This window comes from Euphorbia lathyris, chromosome 2 (assembly GCF_963576675.1).
Source record: "Euphorbia lathyris chromosome 2, ddEupLath1.1, whole genome shotgun sequence".
NCBI classification, from domain to species: Eukaryota; Viridiplantae; Streptophyta; class Magnoliopsida; order Malpighiales; family Euphorbiaceae; genus Euphorbia; species Euphorbia lathyris.
In genome coordinates, this window is record NC_088911.1 from 131,636,027 (window position 1) to 131,660,725 (window position 24,699).

The 24,699-nt window shown below is 36.3% G+C and overlaps 2 protein-coding genes across 3 annotated transcripts; both read left to right on the forward strand.

Moving 5' to 3' along the window:
- Positions 1-239: 239 nt before the first annotated feature.
- On the forward strand, positions 240-9,337 carry LOC136219973 (putative E3 ubiquitin-protein ligase LIN-1). 2 transcript variants are annotated; one of them, XM_066007600.1, is made up of 17 exons: positions 240-1,071; positions 1,169-1,238; positions 1,897-2,100; positions 2,508-2,581; positions 2,658-3,797; positions 3,895-4,036; positions 4,129-4,374; positions 4,478-4,772; positions 4,971-5,092; positions 5,180-5,302; positions 5,812-5,943; positions 6,009-6,242; positions 6,789-6,935; positions 7,027-7,152; positions 7,569-7,685; positions 8,840-8,888; positions 9,120-9,337. In XM_066007600.1, exons 1-16 carry the CDS (start codon positions 320-322, stop codon positions 8,855-8,857), a joined length of 3,942 nt encoding a protein of 1,313 aa, XP_065863672.1. In that variant the 5' UTR covers positions 240-319; the 3' UTR covers positions 8,858-8,888; positions 9,120-9,337. The 2 variants fall into 2 exon arrangements, with proteins under 2 accessions (XP_065863672.1, XP_065863671.1); XM_066007599.1 differs by having other exon boundaries at positions 241-1,071; positions 8,840-9,337.
- An 11,702-nt stretch (positions 9,338-21,039) lies between these two features.
- On the forward strand, positions 21,040-24,699 carry LOC136216867 (coproporphyrinogen-III oxidase 1, chloroplastic-like). Its single transcript, XM_066003414.1, has 8 exons — positions 21,040-21,556; positions 21,629-21,704; positions 22,767-22,861; positions 22,967-23,050; positions 23,760-23,847; positions 23,937-24,061; positions 24,153-24,251; positions 24,345-24,699. Exons 1-8 carry the CDS (start codon positions 21,182-21,184, stop codon positions 24,411-24,413), a joined length of 1,011 nt encoding a protein of 336 aa, XP_065859486.1. The 5' UTR covers positions 21,040-21,181; the 3' UTR covers positions 24,414-24,699.

The following is a 24,699-nucleotide window of genomic DNA, read 5'->3' on the forward strand; positions in this document are numbered from 1 at the left end:
GTCTGTTATCAATTTTTGGTACTGAGGTAACATATTAAATAAATTAACAAATTGACATGTTATTATATCAATAAATTAACATGGTAATGATAATTAAATAAAGATTAATACCGTTTGTTCAATTTTTTTAACTTTATAAACTACCTGACGTCTTTTTGACGAAAATACTATATTCTACTATTTCTGAATATGCCAAAATCAATAATAAAAATAAAAATTCCATATGTCATATATCACTCTCTTTACTCTCTTCTCTCTCTTATCCTCCATTGTTTAGTGTTCCTTCCTTCTTCTTCTTCATGAACTGTAACTGTTCAAAATGGCTTCAACTTCTTCATTTTCTTCCTCGCCTCAATTCCAGGATTACGAAAGACCTGCTCTCCACTCCATTCAAGAAATTGTAACCGCACTAAATCACTACTTCTCCGATGTCTTATCCGCTACTGATTTATGGAGTTCCCTGAAATCTCGATGCATTTCCAAGTTAAACATCAAAACGCTGAAATTCTTCGAATTCTCCGATCATTCAGTCATTTCCAATCTCTATTGGGGAATTGAAAGCATCGAAGCCGCAATTGAGGCAAAATGCGAAGAGGAGAAATCGGCTAAGCTACGAAACTCGGAGAAATTGCTGCAGGCGCCGGCATTGGTTGATGAACATGGAATTACAGCCGGAATTCAAAATCACTACTTAATTTGTTGCTCGTACTTTTATCTTTCTCTGGTTCGGAAGCTTCAGGATGATGAATTTCAGGCTGCTCTTCATTTTTTTCAAGCATTGTTGGTCTCGCCGAGGTTTGTTCGAACTGAGCTTGCGGCAGAACTCTGCGAAAATCTCTTTCCGTCGAGGTTTGTTTCTGAAATTGAAGTGATTAATGGAAACAAAGGGAAGGAATCTGTGACGGATTTTCTCGACGAAGCCAATACGAACGACGGAATTAGGGAGGCTGCGAGGAGATATAAACACTGGTTAATGTATTATCAAGTCATGCTGTATGGTGAAACTCCTCAATGGAATTGCAGTAGCAGCAGAAACGTTTCGTCCTTGGATGATGAATCGCTGTGTTTCTGGTAACGTTTTCTCTCAATTTAAGAAGGAAACGAACAGAATTTAATTAAATTAACTTTGTAGTTTGAAATTTAGTGGTAAACAATTTTACTGTTGCAGGCAAGCTACTAATTATAGCAGTGAATCTTCGAATTCAGTTGAACAAGCCCATGGCGGACGAATAGAAAAGGCAAGCTTGTGAAATTTCATTCAGAATTCATATCAACGTTCCAAAAAAATGATATTGAATTTACAAATCATAGGTGGATCATGTTGGTGTGGTATTAATTATCATCAGTTAATTTTAACCTACCATTTTTTTTAATCATAATAGTGTCAATTCAATCAGGTAATCCTTATAAATATTTATGTAATTTTTGTTGATCCTGAAAATAGCTTATATTCATTGGTTTGTGTAAAATATTCGCAAGTCAATGTATAATTTTACCGTATAAGGGCAGCCCCGTGCACTACCCGTCCTCGCTAAGTGAGAGTCCGGAGAGGGGTCCCACAATAAGGGTGTATTGGGTGCAATGCAAGCCTTCCTCCGCCTTCCGCTCCTAAAATTCGAATCCATGACCTCCCCGTCACACAACAACAACTTTTACATGCAAAAATATATGAAATTTGTATCTCGTTTGTGGATGACAGTTGTAATCTTATTAGTTTTATTAGGATAATATGCAAAAATACGAGAGGATATAATTATAATTTTAAATTTTCGTGTCATTCTAGAGTTAACAGTTAAAATCTAACCCAATTCAACATTTATGTGTCAACCCAAAAATCACATATCTGCATTTGGTAAGGCCTAATAAAAGTGTTGTTTGTGATGAACATTGGTGCAGTATGAGAAGATTTATCCTCTTGATACAATAGATACACACAAGCCGTGCCTGGAAATTCAAGAAGTTGAAGATTATACTAAAGTTCTTCTCAGTTCTTGGAATCAGGCTGAAAAGAACAATGAAAGAAGTTCAAAAGCCAAACGCCTTCAGGAAGTACTGATGGAATCCCAGTCGGATTCCACAACTTCAGAAGATACTACAGAGGTAAATTTCCGAGTTCCATAATATTATTACGGCTTAAACAACACTTGTGACCCTTCAAAACCGAACATAAAAGTTACTGAACTTTGATATATAGCCTAAATGACCATTGACCAATGTAAATACCGGTTGATCATGTGAAATGCTGGTACAATGACCCCTTAACTTTGAGGTTACTAACACGATGGCCTCTCGAGGAGTATGATTTACCAACATTTCACGTGGTCAATAGCCATTTGGATTTTTATGTTAGTATATGTCAAAGTTCAAGAACTTTGATAACTGGTTTTGAAGTTTAGGAGTCATCTTATTAGTAACGCGAACGTTAAGGGGCCATCGGTGTATTTCACCCGCGTTACTACTGGAATTTTCTTTGAGAATAGTATTAATTTGTTCAATGTTTTCTCTAGGTAAATAAGGACTATTCTAAATGCTCAACAAGAATCAGAGGTTCAGATGATCTGCAACCAAAAGCTTGTGCACAGTTATGTTCTGAATCATAATTACAGGGTTCATATAGAGAGTTTGACACTGAAATCTCACTTACTTTTTATGTGCAGGAAGCTGCAATCTTCTCCTTTATTCACATTGGATCAAATGTGCAGAAAGATGGTTCTGCATTCTGGTTCTCAACAAATGATGCAAGCCGATGAAGTGAACAATAGTAACTTCTCTTCTTGCAGATTCGCCAATCATATCACCAATTTCGATCTATCCATTTCGGAGCTTAGAAACAGTAAAACGGACATCGTAGAAGACAGTTCAGCTCGGGCACTGTCATGGCCACGCAACATGGATCAAGTAACATCCACGAATGATAGGCTCACTCAGAAGGATCGCCACAGAAGGGGAAAACGGAACTTGCATAAGCAGAAGAATGAAGTTCAAATGCATTCTGGAAAAGATTCGAATACCGATTTAATAGTGATACTTGAGAAAGCAATATCGAAACTATGCTTTTCGGAAGGATTAGCAAAATCTGAGGAAGAGTATGCTGTTCAAGTGACAGCAATTTATGAAATGTTGAACAACAAAAAAGGAACCAAATACACAATCTTAAAAGATGTTATTTTAGATCAGTTACTAGCAGCTATTTCGAGCTCGAAAGAGGAAAGAGTTCTAAGGGCATCAATGTCGATACTTACAACTATTGTATCAGTGAACAAGTCAGCAATAGAAGACATCAAGAAGAAAGGATTACGGCTGTATGATTTAGCAACTGCTCTGAAGCGAAACGTGCACGAAGCAGCTACACTTATCTATCTGATAAATCCGCCTCCAACTGAAATTAAAACACTAGAACTTCTGCCAGCATTGATGGATGTAGTCTGCAGTACTTCAAACAGCTACAGCATGGGAAAACCAGCTTCACCGCTGTTGACACCGCCTGCAGCATCGTTGATGATCATCGAAGTGCTCGTAACTGCATTCGACTCTGCTACGAACAATATGCACTTGGCCGCAATCATTTCTCCCCAAATTCTTAGCAGGCTACTAGATTTTGCTAGAGATAATAATCTGGAAGAATGCATCTCCATGGCTAAGATTCTAATCAAATGTATGCAGTATGATGGACAATGTAGAAAACATCTATCTCAATCTACTCCTATGGCTCCATTTAAACGTCTCCTACAAAGTCAAGAGAAACGTGCCATATTCACTGCACTTCAGTTTTTCCATGAGTTACTCTTCATGCCAAGGTGTGAGTTTTTTTCCATTTTCTCACATTTTAGCTCTGTTCGAAAATTGTTTCGCTGAAAACTCATTTTCAACATCAATTTGATCTCGTTTTTTCAGGTCATCGGCGATTCACCTGTTGCAGCAGATACGAAAAGAAGGAAGCAATGACATTATGCATTTATTGATGCAGTGTATTCAACAACTTCAACCTGATTACCAACTTCTGGCTGCAAATTTATTGTTGCAATTAGATGCATTGGTTAGTTCTATAACTTGGAAGCTAAATTGAGGAAACAGGTCGGATATATAGTAGCTTAAAAACAGGAGATGATATCTGAATTATATATGCAGGAACATTCATCTGATAAGAGTGTGTTCATGGAAGAGGCCATACAGATTATCCTTAAGTTCATAGCTTCAGAAGAAAACTCTTCTTTGCAAAAACTATCTACTTTCCTGCTGGCAAATATCGGAGGAACTTATACCTGGACAGGGGAGCCATACACAGTGGCATTGCTGGTGAAAAAGGCAGGCTTGACCTCTTTGCATCACCGAAATCTGATACGAGACTTCGACTGGTCAGACCAAAGCCTACAGGTAAGATGGAACAACAAAAAATAAATTGAAAAGGAATCATTTGCTTTCGAGTAATCTACATATCGAAATCGAAAAAACTTAGAAAAGATTGAATGAAATGTAGGATGCAGGAATTGATTCGTCTAGCAGCAAGATTGCAAAAGGAATCATAAACATAGGGAAACCTGTTTTCGAGGTGTTAGCGAAAGGTCTAAGAAGTAAGACAAAGAGGATTTCTCGCGATTCTCTTACGGCAATTGCTTGGATTGGATGTGAAATGGCTAAGTATCCAAGTGGCTTAAGGAATTCTGCCTGTGATATTTTGGTTAATGGAATTGAGCAATATTTGCACCCTGGAATCGACCTCGATGAGAGACTTCTAGCATGTCTCTGCATCTATAACTATACTTCGGGAAGAGGTAATCAAGTGTTCCTTGTATTCACTATAGAAAGCAGTATATCTGAATCAAAACTTGTGCTATGAACTGAAGCGGAAATGACACGAAACACAGAAACTCTAATGAAGAGGAGTTTCCGTGCAACATAGCTTTGTGCTTAGATGTTTCAGAAATGAGTAAGAAAGTTATTTACCTCCTTGATCAATGTTCTATATGCAGGTCTGCAGAAACTCATCCATTTCTCGGAAGGTGTACGAGAATCGCTGAGACGGTTTTCAGGTGTGACCTGGATGGCTGATGAACTACATAGAGTAGCAGAATTTTATGTGCCTAACAGATCGGTAAGATGATCTCCACATACATTCAGTGGCTGATAAATCATGATTCTTTACACTTTCTAACTTGAACTCTTGTAATGGACATAACAGAGAATATCATGTGTGCATACACAAATTCTAGAGGCAAAGCCAAGCAGCAGCAGTGGAGCTGTAACTGCACTTATATACTACAGAGGACTGCTTTTCAGTGGCTATTCTGATGGTTCAATCAAGGTTAGTAATAATACCGTTTTGCTAAAATTGCATTTAATCTTTTAAATGGTTATATTAAGCCACGGAACAATTATTGTTTAACACATTAAGCCCTTCTTAGATGACCCAGTTATGTGTATGATTCAAACTCCATTTAGCGCTCGTGGAAATGCTAGTATATCATTGTTTAACACGTCACTTGACATAGATCGCCACATTAGGTACTTTTTTCTAGCATATCATGTCAATCCCTAAAATAACCTTACTACATTTAATTTTACTGTTTTACTTTAGGGGAACATTGATATGTTGAGGTTTTCACTCGCATTACTGACTAAACAAAGTTTGAATCGCATACATAACTAAGCCGTCCACTAAGGGCGTAATGTGTTCAAAATAACTGATCAATGCTTAGTGTATCCATTTAAAAGATCATGAACTTAATTAGTAAAAATTGACCTGATCAAGGGCTCGAATATGCATTTTGCCTATGGAATGTGAAAGATTCTAATGCTATGAATTCTTAATAGGTATGGGAAATCAAACAGCAGTCAGCCACTCTTCTATGGGACATTAAAGAACACAAAAAAGCAGTGACATGTTTTTCACTATATGAACCAGGGGAGAGCCTGCTAAGTGGATCTGCTGATAAAACCATTAGGGTATGCAGAAACTCCCTTACCACAATATTGATGTAGAAAATGGAATAATCCTTATCCTATTGCAGGTTTGGCAAATGGTCCATCAGAAATTGGAGTGTGTTGAAGTTTTACCAATGAAAGAAGCAGTTCAAAAGTTAGAAACATATGGCCAAACAATTTATGTAATCACTCAAAACCATGGATTGAAGATGTTTGATTCATCTAGAGTGATAAAGGATGTATGCAAGAGTAAGAAGGTGAAGTGTATCATACCAGTCCAAGGAAAGCTGTACATAGGCTGCATGGATTCTAGCATACAGGTTAGTTTTTATGTCCTGGATGTTGAAGGGGAATTTAGACATGTTCATGAGCTTGGGTACCTGCCCGGTCCATCCAGGGCTGTGTCCAATGGCTCAGTGCTTGGATGGGAGAAAAGGATATCAGGTTGGCTCAGCTCTGGCCCGTCTATTTTTATGCCAAGCTTGGAATTTATTAAAATAGGGCCGGTCAGCCCGACAAGTCGAGCTGGTTAAATTGATAGCGGACTTTGTTGGGCTTAGGCTAAAGCCTGTGGAGCCAGGCCCAACCCGACCCATAAACATGTTCAAAGACGATAATGAGGAAGATCAAATTTATTGTATTGTATGGTTTAATATTGCCTCCATGGTTGAAACTTTAGCTCAATTTTACCTTTTCTTAAGAAATTCCGTTGTAATTTCCGTCGGTATTTATTTAGAAAGGGTAAAAATTAAATAAGGATTTCTATTTTAGCGGCAATATTAGGATATTTTGTATGATAAAGATAAAATTGATAATCCCCATTAACCTTCTGTTGAAATAAGTACATGACACCATTGAATTTGCAGGAGTTTTCCACGGTAAACAATAGGGAAAGAGAGATCAAACCTCCATTAAAGAGTTGGAGGCTGCAAAACAAGCCCATCAATTCAATTGTTTTGCACAAAGATTGGCTCTATAGTGCAACTTCAGTCGTTGAGGGTTCAAAAATTAAGGTAATTAAGAAAATGTAGGATAAATTAACAAAAACACTTCAATTTAAACTTGGTTAATCAAGATAAATCAGTAATTTTTGTGGCTAAATAGGAATGGAGAACACAATACAAGCCTCAAATCTCCATTGTAACCGAGAAAGGAAGAAATATAGTATCAATGGGAGTAGTTGAAGACTTCATATACTTGAATTGCAATTCATCAACTAGCACTCTTCAGGTACACATATTATCCCTTCATCTTTTCGATTTTTTGTTGATTAAGCCCTTAATTAATTATAACGGCATACATGAAGCCTCTGATAATTGTGAACATAAAACTCAGTTACGAGAGCATTATATTATTCATTTCATCTGCATTCAAATTTTTCATTTTTAACAGTTTGAAAACAGTTTTCTATCTGTCTGATATTGCTATAGAGAAAACTACAAATTCAGATGCAGATGAAATGAGTAATGATCCTTTAAGTGAATTAGATGTTTATATAACTAATTGAACAAGTGGTGAAGCTCAGTTGGTTGAGAGCTTACCTATGACTGTAGAGCTCAGTTGTGTACCAAAGATTTTTCTTGTAGAACATAGATTTCTTTTTCCTTCTTTTTTTTTTCACTTTGATTTACCTTGTTTGAAAGTAGATTTGGTTGAGAGAGACACAGCAGAATGTTGGGAGGATATCAGCAGGCAGCAAAATAACAAGTCTTCTCACTGCTAATGACATTGTTTTATGTGGAACAGAGAAAGGAGTAATCAAGGTATGTTCATTTCATATAGGGGTGAAAATTCTTGTAAATGGTTTGTGTGTCGTGTTCGTGTCATGTCGACTGTCAAGTCAGTGTTCAATGAGTTAACCCTAATTTGACCTAAAAATTAACCCAAATTTGACCCTAAAATCTATTTGACAAAACACTTACCTGCTAATTTCGTGTTGGGCTTGTGTCATGTTCGCATGTCACATGTAATTTTACTTTCTCAATTAGGGTTAACATGTAAAAATATAGAAGAATATAGTAATAATTATATATTGGTCTAATACATCTGTTGCCCTTGTACTTGGCCCAAAATTTCAATTCCCCCTTAAATTTTCAAAAGTTCCAAATGACCCCTGTTTTTGTCCAATTATATTTCCATATTTCTCAATAGAATTTGTTGGACCCATAAAATGGGAGACACGCTCCGTCGCGTGTCAAAGTGATCGCCACGTGTCAGAAAGAAAATGTCAAATAGACAAATAATTAGAAACTTTTGAAAGTTCACGGGCTGTTGAAATTTTGAGATTATTGAATGCAATAAGACAAGGATAAGAGGTTAATGAATGCAATTGGATAAGAATAGGTAGTTACTGAATGCAATTGGACAAGAATAGCATTTGTAACTCTTAAAAGTTCAGGGACATTTGAAGTTTTGGACCAAATACAGAGGCAACAGATCCTTTTTTTTTTGTTACAATGGAGGGGCTAACCCTGAGGAAACACCAAAAACAGACCGACCCTTAAAGACGGGTCATTCTAGGAAACTCAGACCCACAAAAATCAGGAAAAAGAAGTATTGGATTCATATATCAAGTAAGTATTCAATGAGTTAACCTTAACTCAATAAAAAAAAGTTGTGTCATTATTATCAAGTTAACCCAACATCTATTTAACAAAACATTGATCCGCTAGTTTATTATCATGTTCATATGTCGTGTATTATTTTACGGGTTAGCATATCAATTTAAACCCGATTAAAAGATATGCATGCAGGTCAACCCTAATTCAACCTTAAAATATATTTATAAAACATTAACCCGCATTTTTATATTGAGTTCGTGTTGTATTCGCGTATAGTATATAACATTGTCATCTTTAATTTCACATATCTCATTAATTTTGGTTTCATTTTCTTCACTGTTTCCTTTCTATGACAGGGATGGATACCTCTCTGAAAGGGTTAAGTATGATCCGAAGAGAGTTAAGGTATAATTATGCCTAATGTTTTTGGAGGCAAACAATTTATTTATCAACTCTAATGTAAAAAAAACAGCGTAATCTTTTGGACATTAATAACGGAATAGAACAAACGACCCTCTTAATCGCTAATAGCGACTATTTATTCAATTCCGTTAGTAATGTTCAAAATTAAACTATCTGTAACGTTGGGCCTAATATTACGCTGTTTTTTATTTGTGATCATACCGCGAAATGAAGAGCAAAAGGAAGATAAAGTTATACCTTATCCCAGTTTTGATGGCAATGAAGAAATTTGTTGGTTAATAATATTTTGTTTTTTTAGTTATGTTTTGATTACAATGTAAATTAATGTATAGAGAATTTGTGTAATCTGGTCACGGAGGGGATTAGAGTTGTAAGAAAATCATGTTTCAGCAGTGAATATATATATATGTGGTTCTGGTGTTTGTGTTGTAGCTGGACAGCATAAATGGAGATTATAATAAACTTAAGGGGAAAGTTCAAATAAAACCCATGTGGTTTCACTAATTTTCAGATAAAGGATTGTGGTTTACTTTTTGTCAAAACGATGACTGAGGTTTCACACTTTTAATAATGTTATTAAAACTATCTTTAACGACCTGAAAATGAAAATTTTCAAGAATTAAAGTTGTTCAATGTCATATTTTCTATGGAACTACATTTTCGATTTTAGAAAATCATCTTTTTTGGAACTTTCTCTCTCTAAACATTAACTTTCTCTCTTTATCAAACATTATCTAAATAATCTTGAAATAAAAAAGTTGAAGAATTAAAGTTGCTTAGAATATTAGTAGTTCTTAAAATATGTCATTTTTGAAGTTCTTAAGGGTGATTTTAATAGTATCAATCGAAAAAGTCCTTATTTTGCTAAAGTTGAAAACCTCAGTCCTCGTTTTGACAAAAAGTAAACCACAATCTTTTATTTGAAAATTAGTGAAACCACATGGGTTTTATTTGAACTTTACCCTAAACTTAATTATACTTGAACCCCGATGCTCCTATATAAACAGAGACACCCTTATGACGAGGACGTAGCGAAACGCATTATGTCACGTGATTAAATCGCAAAAGGAGTAAAGGAATAAAATGGTAAGTATATCGAATATAGTTCTCATTCTCATAAAAATTATTTGTTCCAAAACACAATTTATGTTTTAGAAATGGGTATTGCTATATACCGCACCCAAATTCCTAATCACTGCCTCCATTGGACAATTTTTCCCTTGCCATAAAATTTTTGTCAAAATTAAGAAAACAAATTTTTGAGAGAAAATTTAAAATTTAGCCTAAGCTGCGGCATATCGTCCGACCCATGGTCGGAACGGATGCGGCTTCCGTTCCCGCCATGGGTCGGGCGGTATGCCGCATCCGTTCCCGCCATGGGTCAGATGGTATGCGGCATCCGTTCCCGCCATGGTGGGAACGAATGCGGCATTCGTTCCGCCATGGGTCGGGTGGTATGCCGCATCCGTTCCCGCCATGGGTCGGGTGGTATGACGCATCCGTTTAGGCCAAATTTTGAAATATACAAAATCGTAAAATTTTTAGTGACGAAAAATACTAAATCATTCAATTTTTTGTGACGAAAAATTAAAAATTCTCCTATTTTTTGTGACGAAAAATGCAAAATCGTCATGAAAAATATGTATTATTTTCATGAGTTCTTTGATAAAAAAATATAAATCTTAATGTTTCCGACTCGTAATCATCCATTTTCGAGGTTCGAATTGTCACATATCAATTATTTTCATAATTTTAATTATTGTTGTTTAGGTTTATGATTTTGGAGAGAAAATGCAAAGAAGGTAGAGAGGATGTGAGAAAATTCCACTTTCTTGTTTCAAAAAGTGAGGAGGGCAAACATGTCACAAATAGGCGGTGGATCGGAATTTGGGTGCGGTATATAGCAGTTCACTTTAGAAATTACTACTTTAGCTAAAGCATGAACAACACCATCGTAATTTAAAAAAAAAAAAAAAACATAAACATTGTAAAGCTCCTATACAAGTTTTTTACAATTGGAAACCATGATGCCCAAAAGAGAAAGAGTTGGGTCATTGAATTGATAGAATTCACCACCACTTAACAATCCCAGTAAATAGTTAAACTACGCAAACCACGAAACTTTGCCCATGATAAAGCCTCGCGAATTGTATTGTAGGTGCTTCTATAAAACTCGCGCCCAACAGTGGTTATAACCAAATCCAATTTCCATCTTCATTGAGCAGAACACACCTAAAAAATGAAGTGAATTGTTAAATACTGTCCCTTTTTACTAGTTACCGCTTCCATTTGGACATTTTTGTCCTTATAATTTTGATTAAAAACTAAAAATTCTCTCTTCAAAATCATAAGCCCAAACAATAATAATTGAAATTATGAAAATAATTAATGTGTGACAACCTAAATCCCAGAAATGGATGATTACGAGTTATAAACATTAAAATTTACGTTTTTTAGTCAAAAAAATCATGAAAATAATGCATATTTTTTGGACGATTTTACATTTTTCGTCGCTAAAAATAGAACAATGGGTTGGGCGGATCCAGCACCCACCCAGCCAATGGGTTGGGCCCAACCCATTGGCTAGGTGGGTGCTGGATCCGCCCAACTCATTGGCTGGGCGTATCCGGCATCCGCCTAGGCTAAATTTCGCGTTTTTTTTTAAATTCAAAATTTTCAATTTTGAATTTTTTTATGAAAAGGGTAAAATTGTCCAAATGAGAGTGGTGATAAGTAATTTGAGAGCGGTAAATAGCAACATCCAAAATGAAATATGACATTGTTCCTTAACTCCTGCATCTACAAAGAAGAAAAATGTTTGATGCCAAGTAGAAGACAAAAGGAATTCAGAAGATTGTGTTTGCAAATTTCCAACAACAAATGTTAAATAGCAACAATAAACAACAACTGAAAACAAACCGCAGCTAAACCAAATGAGCATGAGTTTGTGCATGTTGCCAGTCCTGCAAAAAATTGAACAGAGAAACAAAGCACCTTAGTTGTCAATGCTCTTGCTCCCAAATATTGCCCACATACTCGTTCATGTATCTCAGGTAGAGCATAATCTGCTTCTCATGAACCCACATTCGATAAATGGCATTGAAAATCCCTTCTTATGTAGAATGTCCCTATCAAGGTAAGCGAGCTTCGAGCTTCCCCCATCCTCAACTTTTTTTTTGCTTCTATAACTTTCACTCGAAGCTCCCATGTTTTTAAGAATTTTATGAAAGGAGTTCTCCAATATTATAATTCTTCAATATATGCTACAATTTTCTCCTCTATACTTGACTTTTTAAGTTCCTCCGAATGCAACATTCTTCCTTTTTTTTTTTTTTTTTTTTTGTTTCCATTGATGATGCAAGCTTGGATATGGGTGTTAGAGGTTATATTGATTTATAGCAACCGGAAGTCTTAAAACTCTCGATATAAGGATTTGTGTTGAATTACATACTGATATATTCAGTTAGTAATATGCAGAAATAAATGGGGGTATTATTGTCATTGTATGAAAGTCAAGTTGCTAGGTTTAGCATATAAATACTTGTAATCTCTGTTTTCAATTGATTCAATAATAGAAATCCTTTCTCTTCTTTTCTATCTCAATTCATAGAAAGTTAATATGGTATCAGAGCAATGTGGCGGATCCGATCCGATGACCTAGAATTGAGATCGCCAGAGAATGAGAAAGAAGAAACTACAGTACAGATCATATGTTGATGTGTTGAATGCAAGCCGTGAAGAAACGCAAGAATCAAATGATTCAGAGTCTCAAGATAAAGATGGAGACGACCGCGATACTGATAATTGCATCTCAGACAACATCAATTCTGATAATTTGATTTCAGAAACGACAATGAATACTTCGAACAATCAGAGCAATGATAATCCATGTTTGATGATTGTAAACATCATTCTCGATGGCAAGAATTACAATCTATGGAAAAGAGCACTGTTGTTGGCCATAAGTGCAAAGCGACGGTCAAATTTCATCTTACATGATGAAGAACCAACAGATCGAACCTCAGCAGCACATTTAAAGTGGAAAGAAACAGATGATCTTGTATTTTCCTGGATTCTAAACTCTCTCACCAAAGATTTAGCTGCAGTGTTTATACATGTAAATCTGTTAGAGGAATGTGGAAAGAGATAGAGCAACGGTACGGAGAAAGCAATGGACCGCTGATTTTTCAACTTCGCAAGGAGATTTGCAGTCTCACTCAAGGAGGTATGTCATTGGTTGATTTTTTCAATAAAATGAAAATGTTGTGGGATGAGTATGCAATTTTGAAGCCTATTGAAAACTGTACTTGTGGAGAATCAAGAAAACTTGCTCAAACTCAGATTGAGGATGAACAGTTAATGCAGTTTCTTTCTGGTCTAAATGTTGAATTTGATCATGTGCGTGATCAAATCTTGATAATGGAGCCTTTGCTTTCCGTTAATAAGGCATTCTCTATGCTTTCTCGCATTGAGAAACAAAGGAGTGGAAGTTCTAATAATAATTCAATTGAATTTGTGAATATGTCTACTGGTAAAAAGCAAAGTTTTGGCAATAATCATGCTGGTGGAAAAGGTAGTTATGGAACCAAAAACAAGTCAGATAAGTTTTGTTCATATTGTAGAAAGGAAGGACATGAACGTGCAGATTGTTTTAGGATCAAAGGATATCCAGATTGGTTCAAAGGGAAAACAATAACTGGACCTGCCAAACATCAAGCTAATATGACTCAAGAGCAATCATCTGATCTTGAAAATCCTTTGTCTAACAATGATTTTAATGAAAGTAGTGAGATGTACAGGAAAGACTCAATGCAGGATATGTTACAACGGTTAGAGATCATGCAAAAGGAGGTTCAAAGAGCATTGAAGGGGAAACAGCCTAAACAGCCACAAAAATTCTCTACTTTTGCTGGATTTGCAGGTGCCTGTGCAGGTAGTTCTCTCCCTAATGGTCATATCACACATATTGAATGGATAATAGATTCAGGGGCAACAACACATATGACCTCTAATTTAGCAATTATGAGTAATATTGTAAATTATATCATCCTATAAGAATATTTTTGCCAACTGGTGAAGTACATGTGGTAAATCACAAAGGTGAAGTACATTTTCAGCAAGGATTTCATTTGAAAAATGTGTTATATGTGTCAAATTTTCAGCAAAATCTATTATCAATTAGCAGATTGATGATTGATCAGAAGATTACAGTAAAATTCTGGGCTAAATACTGTATTTTGCAGGACCAGAAATGTGAGAATGTCATAGCATTGGGGAGATTGAGGAATGGATTATACTATCTGAGAAGAATCTTTTAAGCAAAATGTAATAATGCAAATTTGTAGTTTGAATAATGATTTTACAGTGTTATCTGTAAAAGAAGAATCTCAAAATGCAGTTATGGCATAAGAGATTAGGACATATGTCTGTGGAGAAATTGTCTCATGTTTTTCAATTTGTTGATCCTCAATGTTTTAGTCAGTGTGATGTTTGTTTAAGGGCTAAACAAACAAGGATGCCATTTTGTAATAGCACAGTGAAGTCAATAAATGCTTTTGATTTGTTACATCTTGATTGTTGGGGGCCTTATAAACAGGTATCCTTAAGCGGTGACAGATATATATTGACTATTGTGGATGATCATAGTAGGGCAATGTGGACAATTTTGTTCAAACACAAGGATCAAGTGAGTGTGTTAATTGACAATTTCTTGATCATGATCAACACACAATTTCAGAAAACAGTCAAATGCATAAGAACTGATAATGGTACAGAATTTATAAGTCAAGCAACCCAATCAGTACTACACAAAAATGGAGTTCTACATCAAAAATCTTGTGTATACACACCTCAGCAAAACGGAGTGGTAGAGAGGAGACATAAAAGTTTGACATCTGTTGCAAGGGCATTATTGAAAGAGAGTGCTTTACCAACCAGGTTTTGGGGGGAGGCTATGTTACATGCCACAACACTGCTCAACATATCCCCTACCAAGGTTTTGAATTGGAAATCACCATTCCAGGTTTTGTATGGCAAAGAGCCAAATTATGCTGATCTTAAGATTTTTGCCTGCAAAGGATATGTGCTCAATGTAAATCCAAACAAGGGGAAATTTGATGATAGATCAATACCTTGTATATATCTGGGGTATTCTACAGGACAGAAGGGATGGAAGATGTATAATCCAATCACAAACAAATTGTGCACATCCAGGGATGTGAAGTTTAATGAAGCATGTTTTCCCTATGCAACTAACATTTCCATTTTGCAGGATACTCCCACATCCATGCAGACAATTCAATCACCTTTAATAAGAGTTAAACCAGGTGTTGTTCCAGATGATGATGACGTTCAACATCACCATGCAACACCAAATATATTATCAGAATCTTCTGATAATAATCAACTTTCAGAGGCAGTTGATGAGATAGATCGTATGGAGGAACACGATGTGCACAATTCTGAAACAGAAAGAATTAATGCATCAAATAATACACAAGGTAGAAGATCTATTAGGCAGCACTCTCAACCTATCTGGATGAAGGACTTCGTGGTTAATCATGTATCACATGAAGGGCAAAGTTCCTTATTAATGAGTACAACACAGTCTGCTTATTTGGCTGAATTACATAAGGAACATGAGCCTAAAAACTATGTTGAAGCAAAAGGGAATCCTAAATGGGAACAAGCAATGGCTAAAGAGATAGCGGCATTAGAAAAAAATAAAACATGGAAATTAGTTCCACTTCCAGAAGGGAAGATGACCATTACCTCAAGATGGATTTTTAAAGTGAAATATGATGCAGATGGAACTGTTTCCAGGTATAAAGCCAGACTTGTGGCTAGGGGTTACAACCAGAGGTTTGGAATAGATTATCATGACAGTTATTCTCCAATGACAAAAGTCACAACTGTCAGAGTATTTCTTGCAGTGGCTACTTCAAACAATTGGCCAATTCAGCAAATTGATATAAACAAGGCATACTTGCATGGTTTTATTGAGGAAGAACTTTATATGGAAGCACCAGAAGGATATGACAGTCAGGGTATGGTGTGCAAATTGGAGAAATCTTTGTATGGCCTCAAGCAAGCTGGAAGGCAGTGGAATAAGGCCTTCACGGACAAGCTTTTACAATTGGGGTATGTGAAATCTATTCATGACTATTGTTTGTTCACAAAACGAACAACAGACAATCATTTCGTAGCTTTAATAGTTTATGTTGATGATGTTTTAATCACTGGCACTTCAATGAAGCTAATCGATGAAACTAAAAAGGCACTGGATGAATCCTTTACTATAAAGGATATGGGAGAAGTAAAATTCTTTCTTGGAATTGAGCTAGCTAGATCAGACAAGGGGCTCATGATTTCACAATCTAAGTACATAAAAGACTTGATTGAAGACACAGGAATGAACAAAGCTAATAGTGTGAGCAGTCCTTTTCAGAGTGGAATTAAGCTGGAAGATGGATCTCCTCCATGTCATGAGCCAGAAAGATTCAGAAGGCTTGTTGGTAGATTACTATATCTGGGTTTCACTAGACCAGATATAGCATATGCTACACAACAATTATCTCAGTATATGAATGCTCCAACAACCTTGCAAATGGAAGCAGCAATGCACGTGGTCCGATATTTAAAAGGTTCAATTTATACAGGGTTGTTTTACAAGAGTGATGGTGATTTGACACACATGGAGGCTTATTGTGACTCTGATTGGGGAAGATGCAAACTGACACGAAAGTCTGTGACAGGGTATTGTGTACTTATTGGTCAGAATTTAGTTTCATGGAAGTCCAAAAAGCAGCGCACAGTGAGCAAAAGTTCTGCAGAAGCGGAATATAGAGCCTTGTCCACTGCATCATGTGAGCTCAAGTGGTTATCATATTTGCTGAATGAATTTCAGTATCAACCACAGCCGCCTATCCTTTTATTCTGTGATAACCAAGCCGCAATACATATAGCAGCCAACCCTGTGTTCCATGAACAGATGAAACATGTAGAGATTGACTGTCACATAGTCAGGCAACACATGGAATCAGGTTTTATAAGTACACCTTATGTCAGTACATCACAACAGTTAGCGGATTTGTTAACAAAGCCTTTGACAGGTGCTCAAATGGCATCATCATTACATAGAATGCAGTTGTACACTTATGAAGTTGCAGCAGAAGCAAACTGCATATGAAATTCAAAGTGATCAAGTTGAAAATTGTCAAGTATTTCAACTTGAGGGAGGACTGTTGAATTACATACTGATATATTCAGTTAGTAATATGCAGAAATAAATGGGGGTATTATTGTCATTGTATGAAAGTCAAGTTGCTAGGTTTAGCATATAAATACTTGTAATCTCTGTTTTCAATTGATTCAATAATAGAAATCCTTTCTCTTCTTTTCTATCTCAATTCATAGAAAGTTAATAATTTGACCTTACGAGAACATACTGAATACAGTTTGGCTCATTTGCTTCATATTCTCCATGAAACTGTTTAACTACCAATTGCGAATCAAAACTTTCTAAAAGAAAATGAGGTTGGAGAGAGTTGAACCATCTCATCTACCTTTAAACATTGAAATAATATCACATAGAGTCAATATATACTAATTTTAGGGGGCTACAGATGACAAATCGACCAGTACTCAAGGGCGGAGCCGGTGGCCGGGGGGCTCCGGCCTCCCCAAGCCCTGGGCTAGCTCCACCCCTGCCTACTAAGATCCGCGCGGATTCCTCCGATTAATTCCTTGTTTAACATTTATTTTTATTTTATCTTTTTTCTATATATTTTTTGTGATTCTTTTTAGAGTTAGTAGGTTAGGTCAATTTTATTTCATCTTTTTTCTATACATTTTTTATGATTCTTTTTAAAGTTATTAGATTAGGTTAATTTCATTTTCCTTTCCACCCTCAACTCAAATTTAATCTTATTCTTTATCATTGTACAATGTCAAATGCTAAGAAGATAGAGAAAAAATAGAATAAAAAACATAATGAAATGGAGAATGAGAATCCCTGCATGGATGGAGATTCCTCACGAGGCTGGGACAGGGATAAGATTTTCATTGTTTAAGTTTCGGGGTCGAAGAATCCCTAATAGGTTAGGGAGCCAGCATAAGGAAAGTAATCCCCATCCGTCCCGCCCCATTACATCCCTATTAACACTATTACATCTCCACTCCTTATCGTATTTGGCACTCTGTCAACGAACAACTTCCATGTATGCTCATTTCTTTCCTTTAGAATAAAGTCACCTTAGGCTTGTCCTTTGATTGTTTGCCTAGGCTCAAAACTGATGTTATATTTTCCCAACTCAATATCCCATTTAGTAAGACGTCTAGAACACTCGGGATTCTATAGTATTTATTGTACATGTTGATTAGTCAAAACCCCTATTGATTGAATAAGTTTGGAAATGGAGTCTTAATTTTTGGGATGTTGTTGCTAGTGTAAGTGCAAGTTGTTAGCAAAAGGGTATCGAGGTTCCTCAGTACTTTACTAACGTAATAGAAAAGTTTATCAATTGTTCCTTCTCTTCTCAATAAGACTGCACTTAGGGCCAATTTTTTACGCCTGAGTATACAAATAACGACTTCACTAACTCTACCATGGTCAAAAGGGGTGTTTCCTTCAGTAGTTGTAAATACTTCACTTATTTTACAGTTTCGTCTCTCATAACCTTCCAAGTTGCTAGGATAAGGATTTGATATTTCATTTGCCCGTGATTGATCTTCAAAACGTATTCTTATGTTTTGGAAATTCAGAGGGAGCCCACTATGATGAAATGTTAATTTTGTTGAACAAAAAGCATCAATTCTTCTAGCTTGCTATTATTTTCATCGAACTTCTTTTTCAGAGCTTTGTATTCGGTTGAGGGAAGGCTAGGTGGAACATTTCCTGATGTTCCAAGTTGGTCTCAACTTGTATCATGTTGTGTATTCCCTTCATCTAGATTAAAGGTCATCGGAGAGTGTTGAACTTAAGATTTATTTGGATTAAGAAAAGAGAGGCAAAATGATGGCTTTATGATCGTTTTCCTATAGATGGCGTCCAACTGTTGTAGGCTATTTAGTAGAATTTGTAAAGGGAAGATTGATAGTTGAAAGCTTGACGAGCTCAAAGATAAACGTTTTAATCTTGAGATGGACAGTTGTTGTTCCTCAAAAATGATGGTTGACTTTCCATATCTTCCTTAGTGGATGTATCTATTACATTATGGGAATTATGTTCTTCTCGCAAACACTTTAATGCTAAAGTCATTAAATCTAGTAATTACGTAGTTCTCATTTTCTTTCTCAAAATCCAACTCAATAACATTAAATGGGCAACTATTATAGCCTTAGATATAACAGTTACCTTGATCTTTAGAATTATCATGAGAATCATTTTTCACGTCTTTAAACGTGGTTAGAGTTAAAGAATTATCACTAACTACTAAGTGTGAGATGGATGGTTAGTTATGTAAATTACAATGACATTTACATTAATGTCTAAAATATTTATTTATCAAAATGTCAATATATAAGTTTATCAAATATAAGTTAATCCATTGTTCAAAACCAAGGCCGTCTAGGCATTTGAAATAGAGAATTCGCTCCGATTTTCTCTGATTAGTCTCTCTAAACATTTTTTGGCTCCTAGCCGATTTTTATCCACTTAGGTTCCGCCTTGGCCGCCTTAGGCGACGCCTAAGCGAAAACATTTTTTTATTGTGAATTTACTTTTTACTTTATTATAATTCATTTTTGAATTGTTTCTATAATATTGTTGTTGAAATGTTGATGTTTACATTACAAATATATCTGTTTTTCTATATTAAATAATTTTATGTTATTATTGTTAGATAGTATAATATATATATTTTTTTGTTAGAAACAGGAAAGAAAACAAACCAACACCGAGACAAAAGCTAACCCCAACTCTGTCCTCTAAAAGGAGAGAAGAAAGATAGATAGGAGGATCAGAAAGGGTGGAAACACCTAACATCCCCTCGTGCCCAGCCGCCACCAAGCGATCCGCAATTCGATTTTGTTCTCTGTAGATGTGGCTGAACTCTAAGGACTCAAAGGAGGAGCCAAGACTTCTTATTGCTTTGATAAGGTTCTGGCTACTAAGACAAAAAGCATGATTATTAGAGATCATACTAATAGCCTCCATATTATCAGACTCCACAGCAAGCCTTTTAATACCCAGATTTCTGGCAAGCTTGACTCCAGAAAGAATACCCCAAAGTTCCGCTGAAAAGGATGAGCCCAAACCCAGGTTATGGGTGAATCCAAACAACCAGGCACCTCCCGCGTCCCTGAGCACGCCTCCAGCCGCGATCTTTCCATTGTTGAGACATGAGCCATCCGTGTTCAACTTAACCACCCCATCCTTCGGCCTACACGAGTTGAACCTCTTTATTCTGGGTAGAATTGGCAAAGGGGTCCCCTTTGAAGCTCCCCGTAATGGTAAGGAGCTTTTTAGAGAAGAACTCGGGTAAGTTCTGAATAAAAACAGTCTTCTCACTAAAGATCTCCTCGTTTCTCCACTTCCAAAGGTGGTGGCAGATAATAGCAAATAAAATGTCTCCCTGCTCCATGCTAGCCATTAACCTACCTTTAACCCCATTGGAGAACCAGTCATTCTCAGAGTAGGCAAAGAAGGAGGGAAGAATGTGGTACGGAAAGACAGTATAATATATATAATAATATGTTAATTAACAAAATAAAGTACAAAAATACAATTTCGATTAATCTTTGATTAATCCTCGAGGATCTTATCCGCCCGACTACCACCTGTAATTTTTTACAACCTTCAACTAGTCACAATTTTTTTTTTTTTTTGACTAAATTGTTTATTATGCTATTAAAACTCTCAAACAAAATGCATCAAACGGTCTCAATTTATATAAAAAAAATTGATATAATGTTAAAATTAAATTTCTTCCGACTGCATAGGCAACAAAATTAACAGTTCATCGCTATAAGAAAATAAAACCATAGATTTGGCAAAGGGATTTCCGGTGGGATTTCTCGGTATTGCAGTAACCGGTATCTATGGTGTTCCGATCGTCGAATTCCTCTATATCTCTTATCCCCATCCGAGTCTAATTCAAAATTCTTCAACTGAATTACAAGCAAATGCCGTTCCACTCTCTCCGCCTCATCATCTTCTTTCACCTCTCCTTCTCCTTCGTCTTCTTCCTTCTGTTTTCCTGCTAAATTCCCCAATCAAATCAAATTGCATTTTCCTTTCACCACTCAAAATCCAATCGCCGAATCGATCCACTCTCATGGGCCCTTCCGCCGTTATTGAAAAAGAAATGCCGCAGACCGAGCGTCCCATCACATTTCTCCGCGGATCGGAAGATGGTGATATCCGATCCCGGTTCGAGAAGATGATAAGAAAAGCGCAGGATAGTATTTGCGAATCTATTGAGGCTATTGATAAAATCGGAAAGTTCAAGGAGGACGTCTGGTCTAGACCGGGAGGTGGGGGCGGAATCAGCAGAGTATTGCAAGACGGCGCCGTTTGGGAGAAGGTTGGAGTCAATGTCTCCATCGTTTATGGAGCTGTGCCGCCTGAAGCTAATAGAGCTACTAAGGCTTCTTCTTCTTCCGATCAGAAACCTGTACCTATTCGTTTTTTCGCTGCTGGAATCAGTTCTGTAAGTTCTTCGTTTCAACCGAGTTTTTATTTTTTTTTTCAATTTATTTATTTATTTATTTATTTTCCATAGGCGCTGCATCCAAAGAACCCGTTTGCACCAACACTGCATTTTAATTATCGTTATTTCGATACTGATGCTCCAAAAGGTACTATCTTATGTGATCTTCAATCTTCTCTATGCATTTGAGTAATTCCTGCCTGATTGGATAATCTGAATTCTTACATTTCATATGCCTTAATGTATATGAGTAGCGCTTGCCTAATTGCGCAATTTGAAAACACAATGGATCAGTTATACGGATAAGTTTTAGGATACTCATAAGTCATTCAGATCGGGGAGTTCATTGGCAGCGATGGAAATTCCGTCCTATTCCACCGAAAATTAGTTTGATTTCTGTTTTGTTTATACTTTCTAATTACTATCTGATTATAACTTTTAAGAACTTGGGACTTCATGGAGCCTAAGGCCTTGTTTGGATTGAGTGTAATTCAAAGGGTTTTCTTGAGTATTTGTGGATGTAAGTAAAGTTAGTCCGACTATGTGAAGATTTTGTTTTGAGTTAGCTTGAAATATCTTTCCGCTTATTAAATTTGTTTAATCAAATACTCGATCTGATTCAATTCCTAAACGTTGCACATGCCTTATGTTGAATTGGATGGTTGAAATTCTTACATTTTCTCCCTTTTCTGGAACCTGTATTAGGAGCTACCCAGATAGCATTATGCTTACTTTTTGACATCTTTTCATGCAATGAATGATGTTAATGATATTGATAACTTTATAAGAGCAACTTTCATCAGGAGGCTTAAAATCAAGCTGTTTATGCTTACTCTGCCATTACTTCCCAACTATGTTGCACGGAAACTCTTCTTCATTAGCGTTTCGTGTCTGTTTCCGTTTCCGTAACTGTTTCCTAGCTAAATTTGCTTAGAAAGAACGTTTCTGTGTCCGTTTCTGTTTCCGTGCAACATTCCCAGCTATTTGCATGGAATTAGACGTGTTTGAAACGCAGAAGCACTATTGAAAAATAGCTGCCTAGTATTAAGCTTTAGGGCATATATATATTTTTATGCAATGATTCAAACTAATGAATTTGTCCATTTAGAGAAGAATTAAAGAGAGAGAGAGACCGAGAGAGAAAGATTCTAAAATAAAAGAACAAAAGACGTATTAATGTTGTGTGATTCAATAATACCATGATATGCAGATGTTCCTGGAGCACCTAGACAATGGTGGTTTGGTGGCGGGACTGATTTGACTCCGGCTTACATCTTTGAGGAAGATGTGAAGCATTTCCATTCAGTAAACTCTCAAATTACATAGCTATTTATGTTTTCCTGTATTTGAAATTCGGTTTTGTTGCCACCCTTAGCCTATAATGAAACTGAGATTTATCTTATGCTGTAGACTCAGAAGAAAGTCTGTGACAAATTCGATCCTGCTTTTTATCCCCGGTTCAAGAAGTGGTGTGACGACTATTTCTATATTAAGGTATGCATCTTGTTAGACCTTTGATCATACTACTACGTAATGCTTCGGATACATTTACATTACTATTATTCAAGCTTTTCTTAGAAATTCCCCTATTATATGGTGCGGATTTACAGGAGGTCAGGAGGATCCGTCCGTTGACCCCAACTTTGGGGAAAATAAAGAAAAAAAATTAATCACGATAGCTATTTCCGTCGTAAATGTAAAAATTCCCTGTAATTATAGCATATTCAGAATTTGCAACGCATTTACCATTAGTACAGAGTTTGCGGGGGAAGTAGCCGTTACAGATGCTTAGTCCCATTAATGATATGTGATAGAGAATTACTGCAGACTTGGTATAGGTAGACCTTTGATCATACTACTATGTAATACTTCAGATACATATACATTATTTTATTTTTTTTATTTTTTTTTTATAAAAGATAAAGGGCGGCCCGGTACACTACGCGTCCCCGCTAAAGAAAAAATTTAATCACAATAGCTATTTCCGTTTCTAAATGTAAAATTTCCGTTGGTAATTACTGCATATTCAGAATTTGAAACGCATTTAGCATTAGTTACAGAGTTTGCGGGGGAAGTAGCCGTTGCAGATGCTTAGTCCCGCAAAAGTCTCTAGCTTTTAACATATTTTTGTCCATTGTTCCCCGGAGTGTTTAGTTATTCCTACACTATTGTCTATTATATATCTGTGTAATTGTTTATGCAGCATCGAGGTGAGAGGCGAGGATTGGGGGGGATTTTTTTCGACGATGTAAATGACTATGATCAAGAGATGCTTCTTTCGTTCGTCACTGGTAATTAATTGTTAGATTATTGTGATACATCTTCTTCGATGACGTTTCTTAAGAGACAAACATGTTTTCATGTGGAAGTTACATTGCAGAATGTGCAAACTCTGTGGTGCCTGCATACTTTCCCATTATAGAAAAAAGAAAAGATATGCCTTTTGAAGAACACCATAAAGCTTGGCAACAGCTGCGGCGAGGACGCTTTGTAGAGTTTAACTTGGTATCGTAAATTGATCTTTTTCTAAGAACTTAAAAAGCTTGTTAAGATCATTGTTTGAATGCCATTTTGCTTGACTTTTTTCGATTCGAAGGTTTATGACGGAGGCACGAAGTTCGGGCTAAAGTCAGGAGGTCGGATCGAAACTGTTCTTGTTTCTCTACCGCTGAGTGCAAGATGGGAATATGACCATGTAAGTTTACACAAAACAGGCATTTTGTTTTTATATTCTGCTGCTATGTGAAATAAGCTTAAACTGGAAGGTTTTTCTTTGTTTGGCATACAGAAACCTGAAGAGGGAAGTGAGGAGTGGAAATTACTAGATGCTTGCATCAATCCTAGAGAATGGATCTAGGAAGCACTGAAACTTCTAGGAGGTTCATGTACTAGTGTCGGACACTTCGACACTCCGGGGACACGAGCCTGACACTCCAAAATAAGTGTCCCCTCTTTTTCATTTCTTTTTTAACGGGACACTTCCGGAACATTTCCGAGACATGGATTCTAAGTTAATTAAGTAGAATATAGGGGTATTTTTTTTAATAATCTTACAAAAAAGATGAGTTGAGATATACAAAAATAAAATGGAATGACCCTAATAAAAGATAAAGAAATCAAAATCTAATGAAAAGAATATGACA

Bases quoted from the DNA above. Each gene is read 5' to 3' on its own strand.
- LOC136219973 (XM_066007600.1), top strand. From the start codon at position 320: ATGGCTTCAACTTCTTCATTTTCTTCCTCGCCTCAATTCCAGGATTAC. The intron at 2,101-2,507 runs GTAAATTTCCGA...TGTTTTCTCTAG, and splicing joins CTTCAGAAGATACTACAGAG to GTAAATAAGGACTATTCTAA. The intron at 6,936-7,026 runs GTAATTAAGAAA...GTGGCTAAATAG, and splicing joins TTGAGGGTTCAAAAATTAAG to GAATGGAGAACACAATACAA.
- LOC136216867 (XM_066003414.1), top strand. From the start codon at position 21,182: ATGGGCCCTTCCGCCGTTATTGAAAAAGAAATGCCGCAGACCGAGCGT. The intron at 21,557-21,628 runs GTAAGTTCTTCG...TATTTTCCATAG, and splicing joins TCGCTGCTGGAATCAGTTCT to GCGCTGCATCCAAAGAACCC. The intron at 24,062-24,152 runs GTATCGTAAATT...TTCGATTCGAAG, and splicing joins GCTTTGTAGAGTTTAACTTG to GTTTATGACGGAGGCACGAA.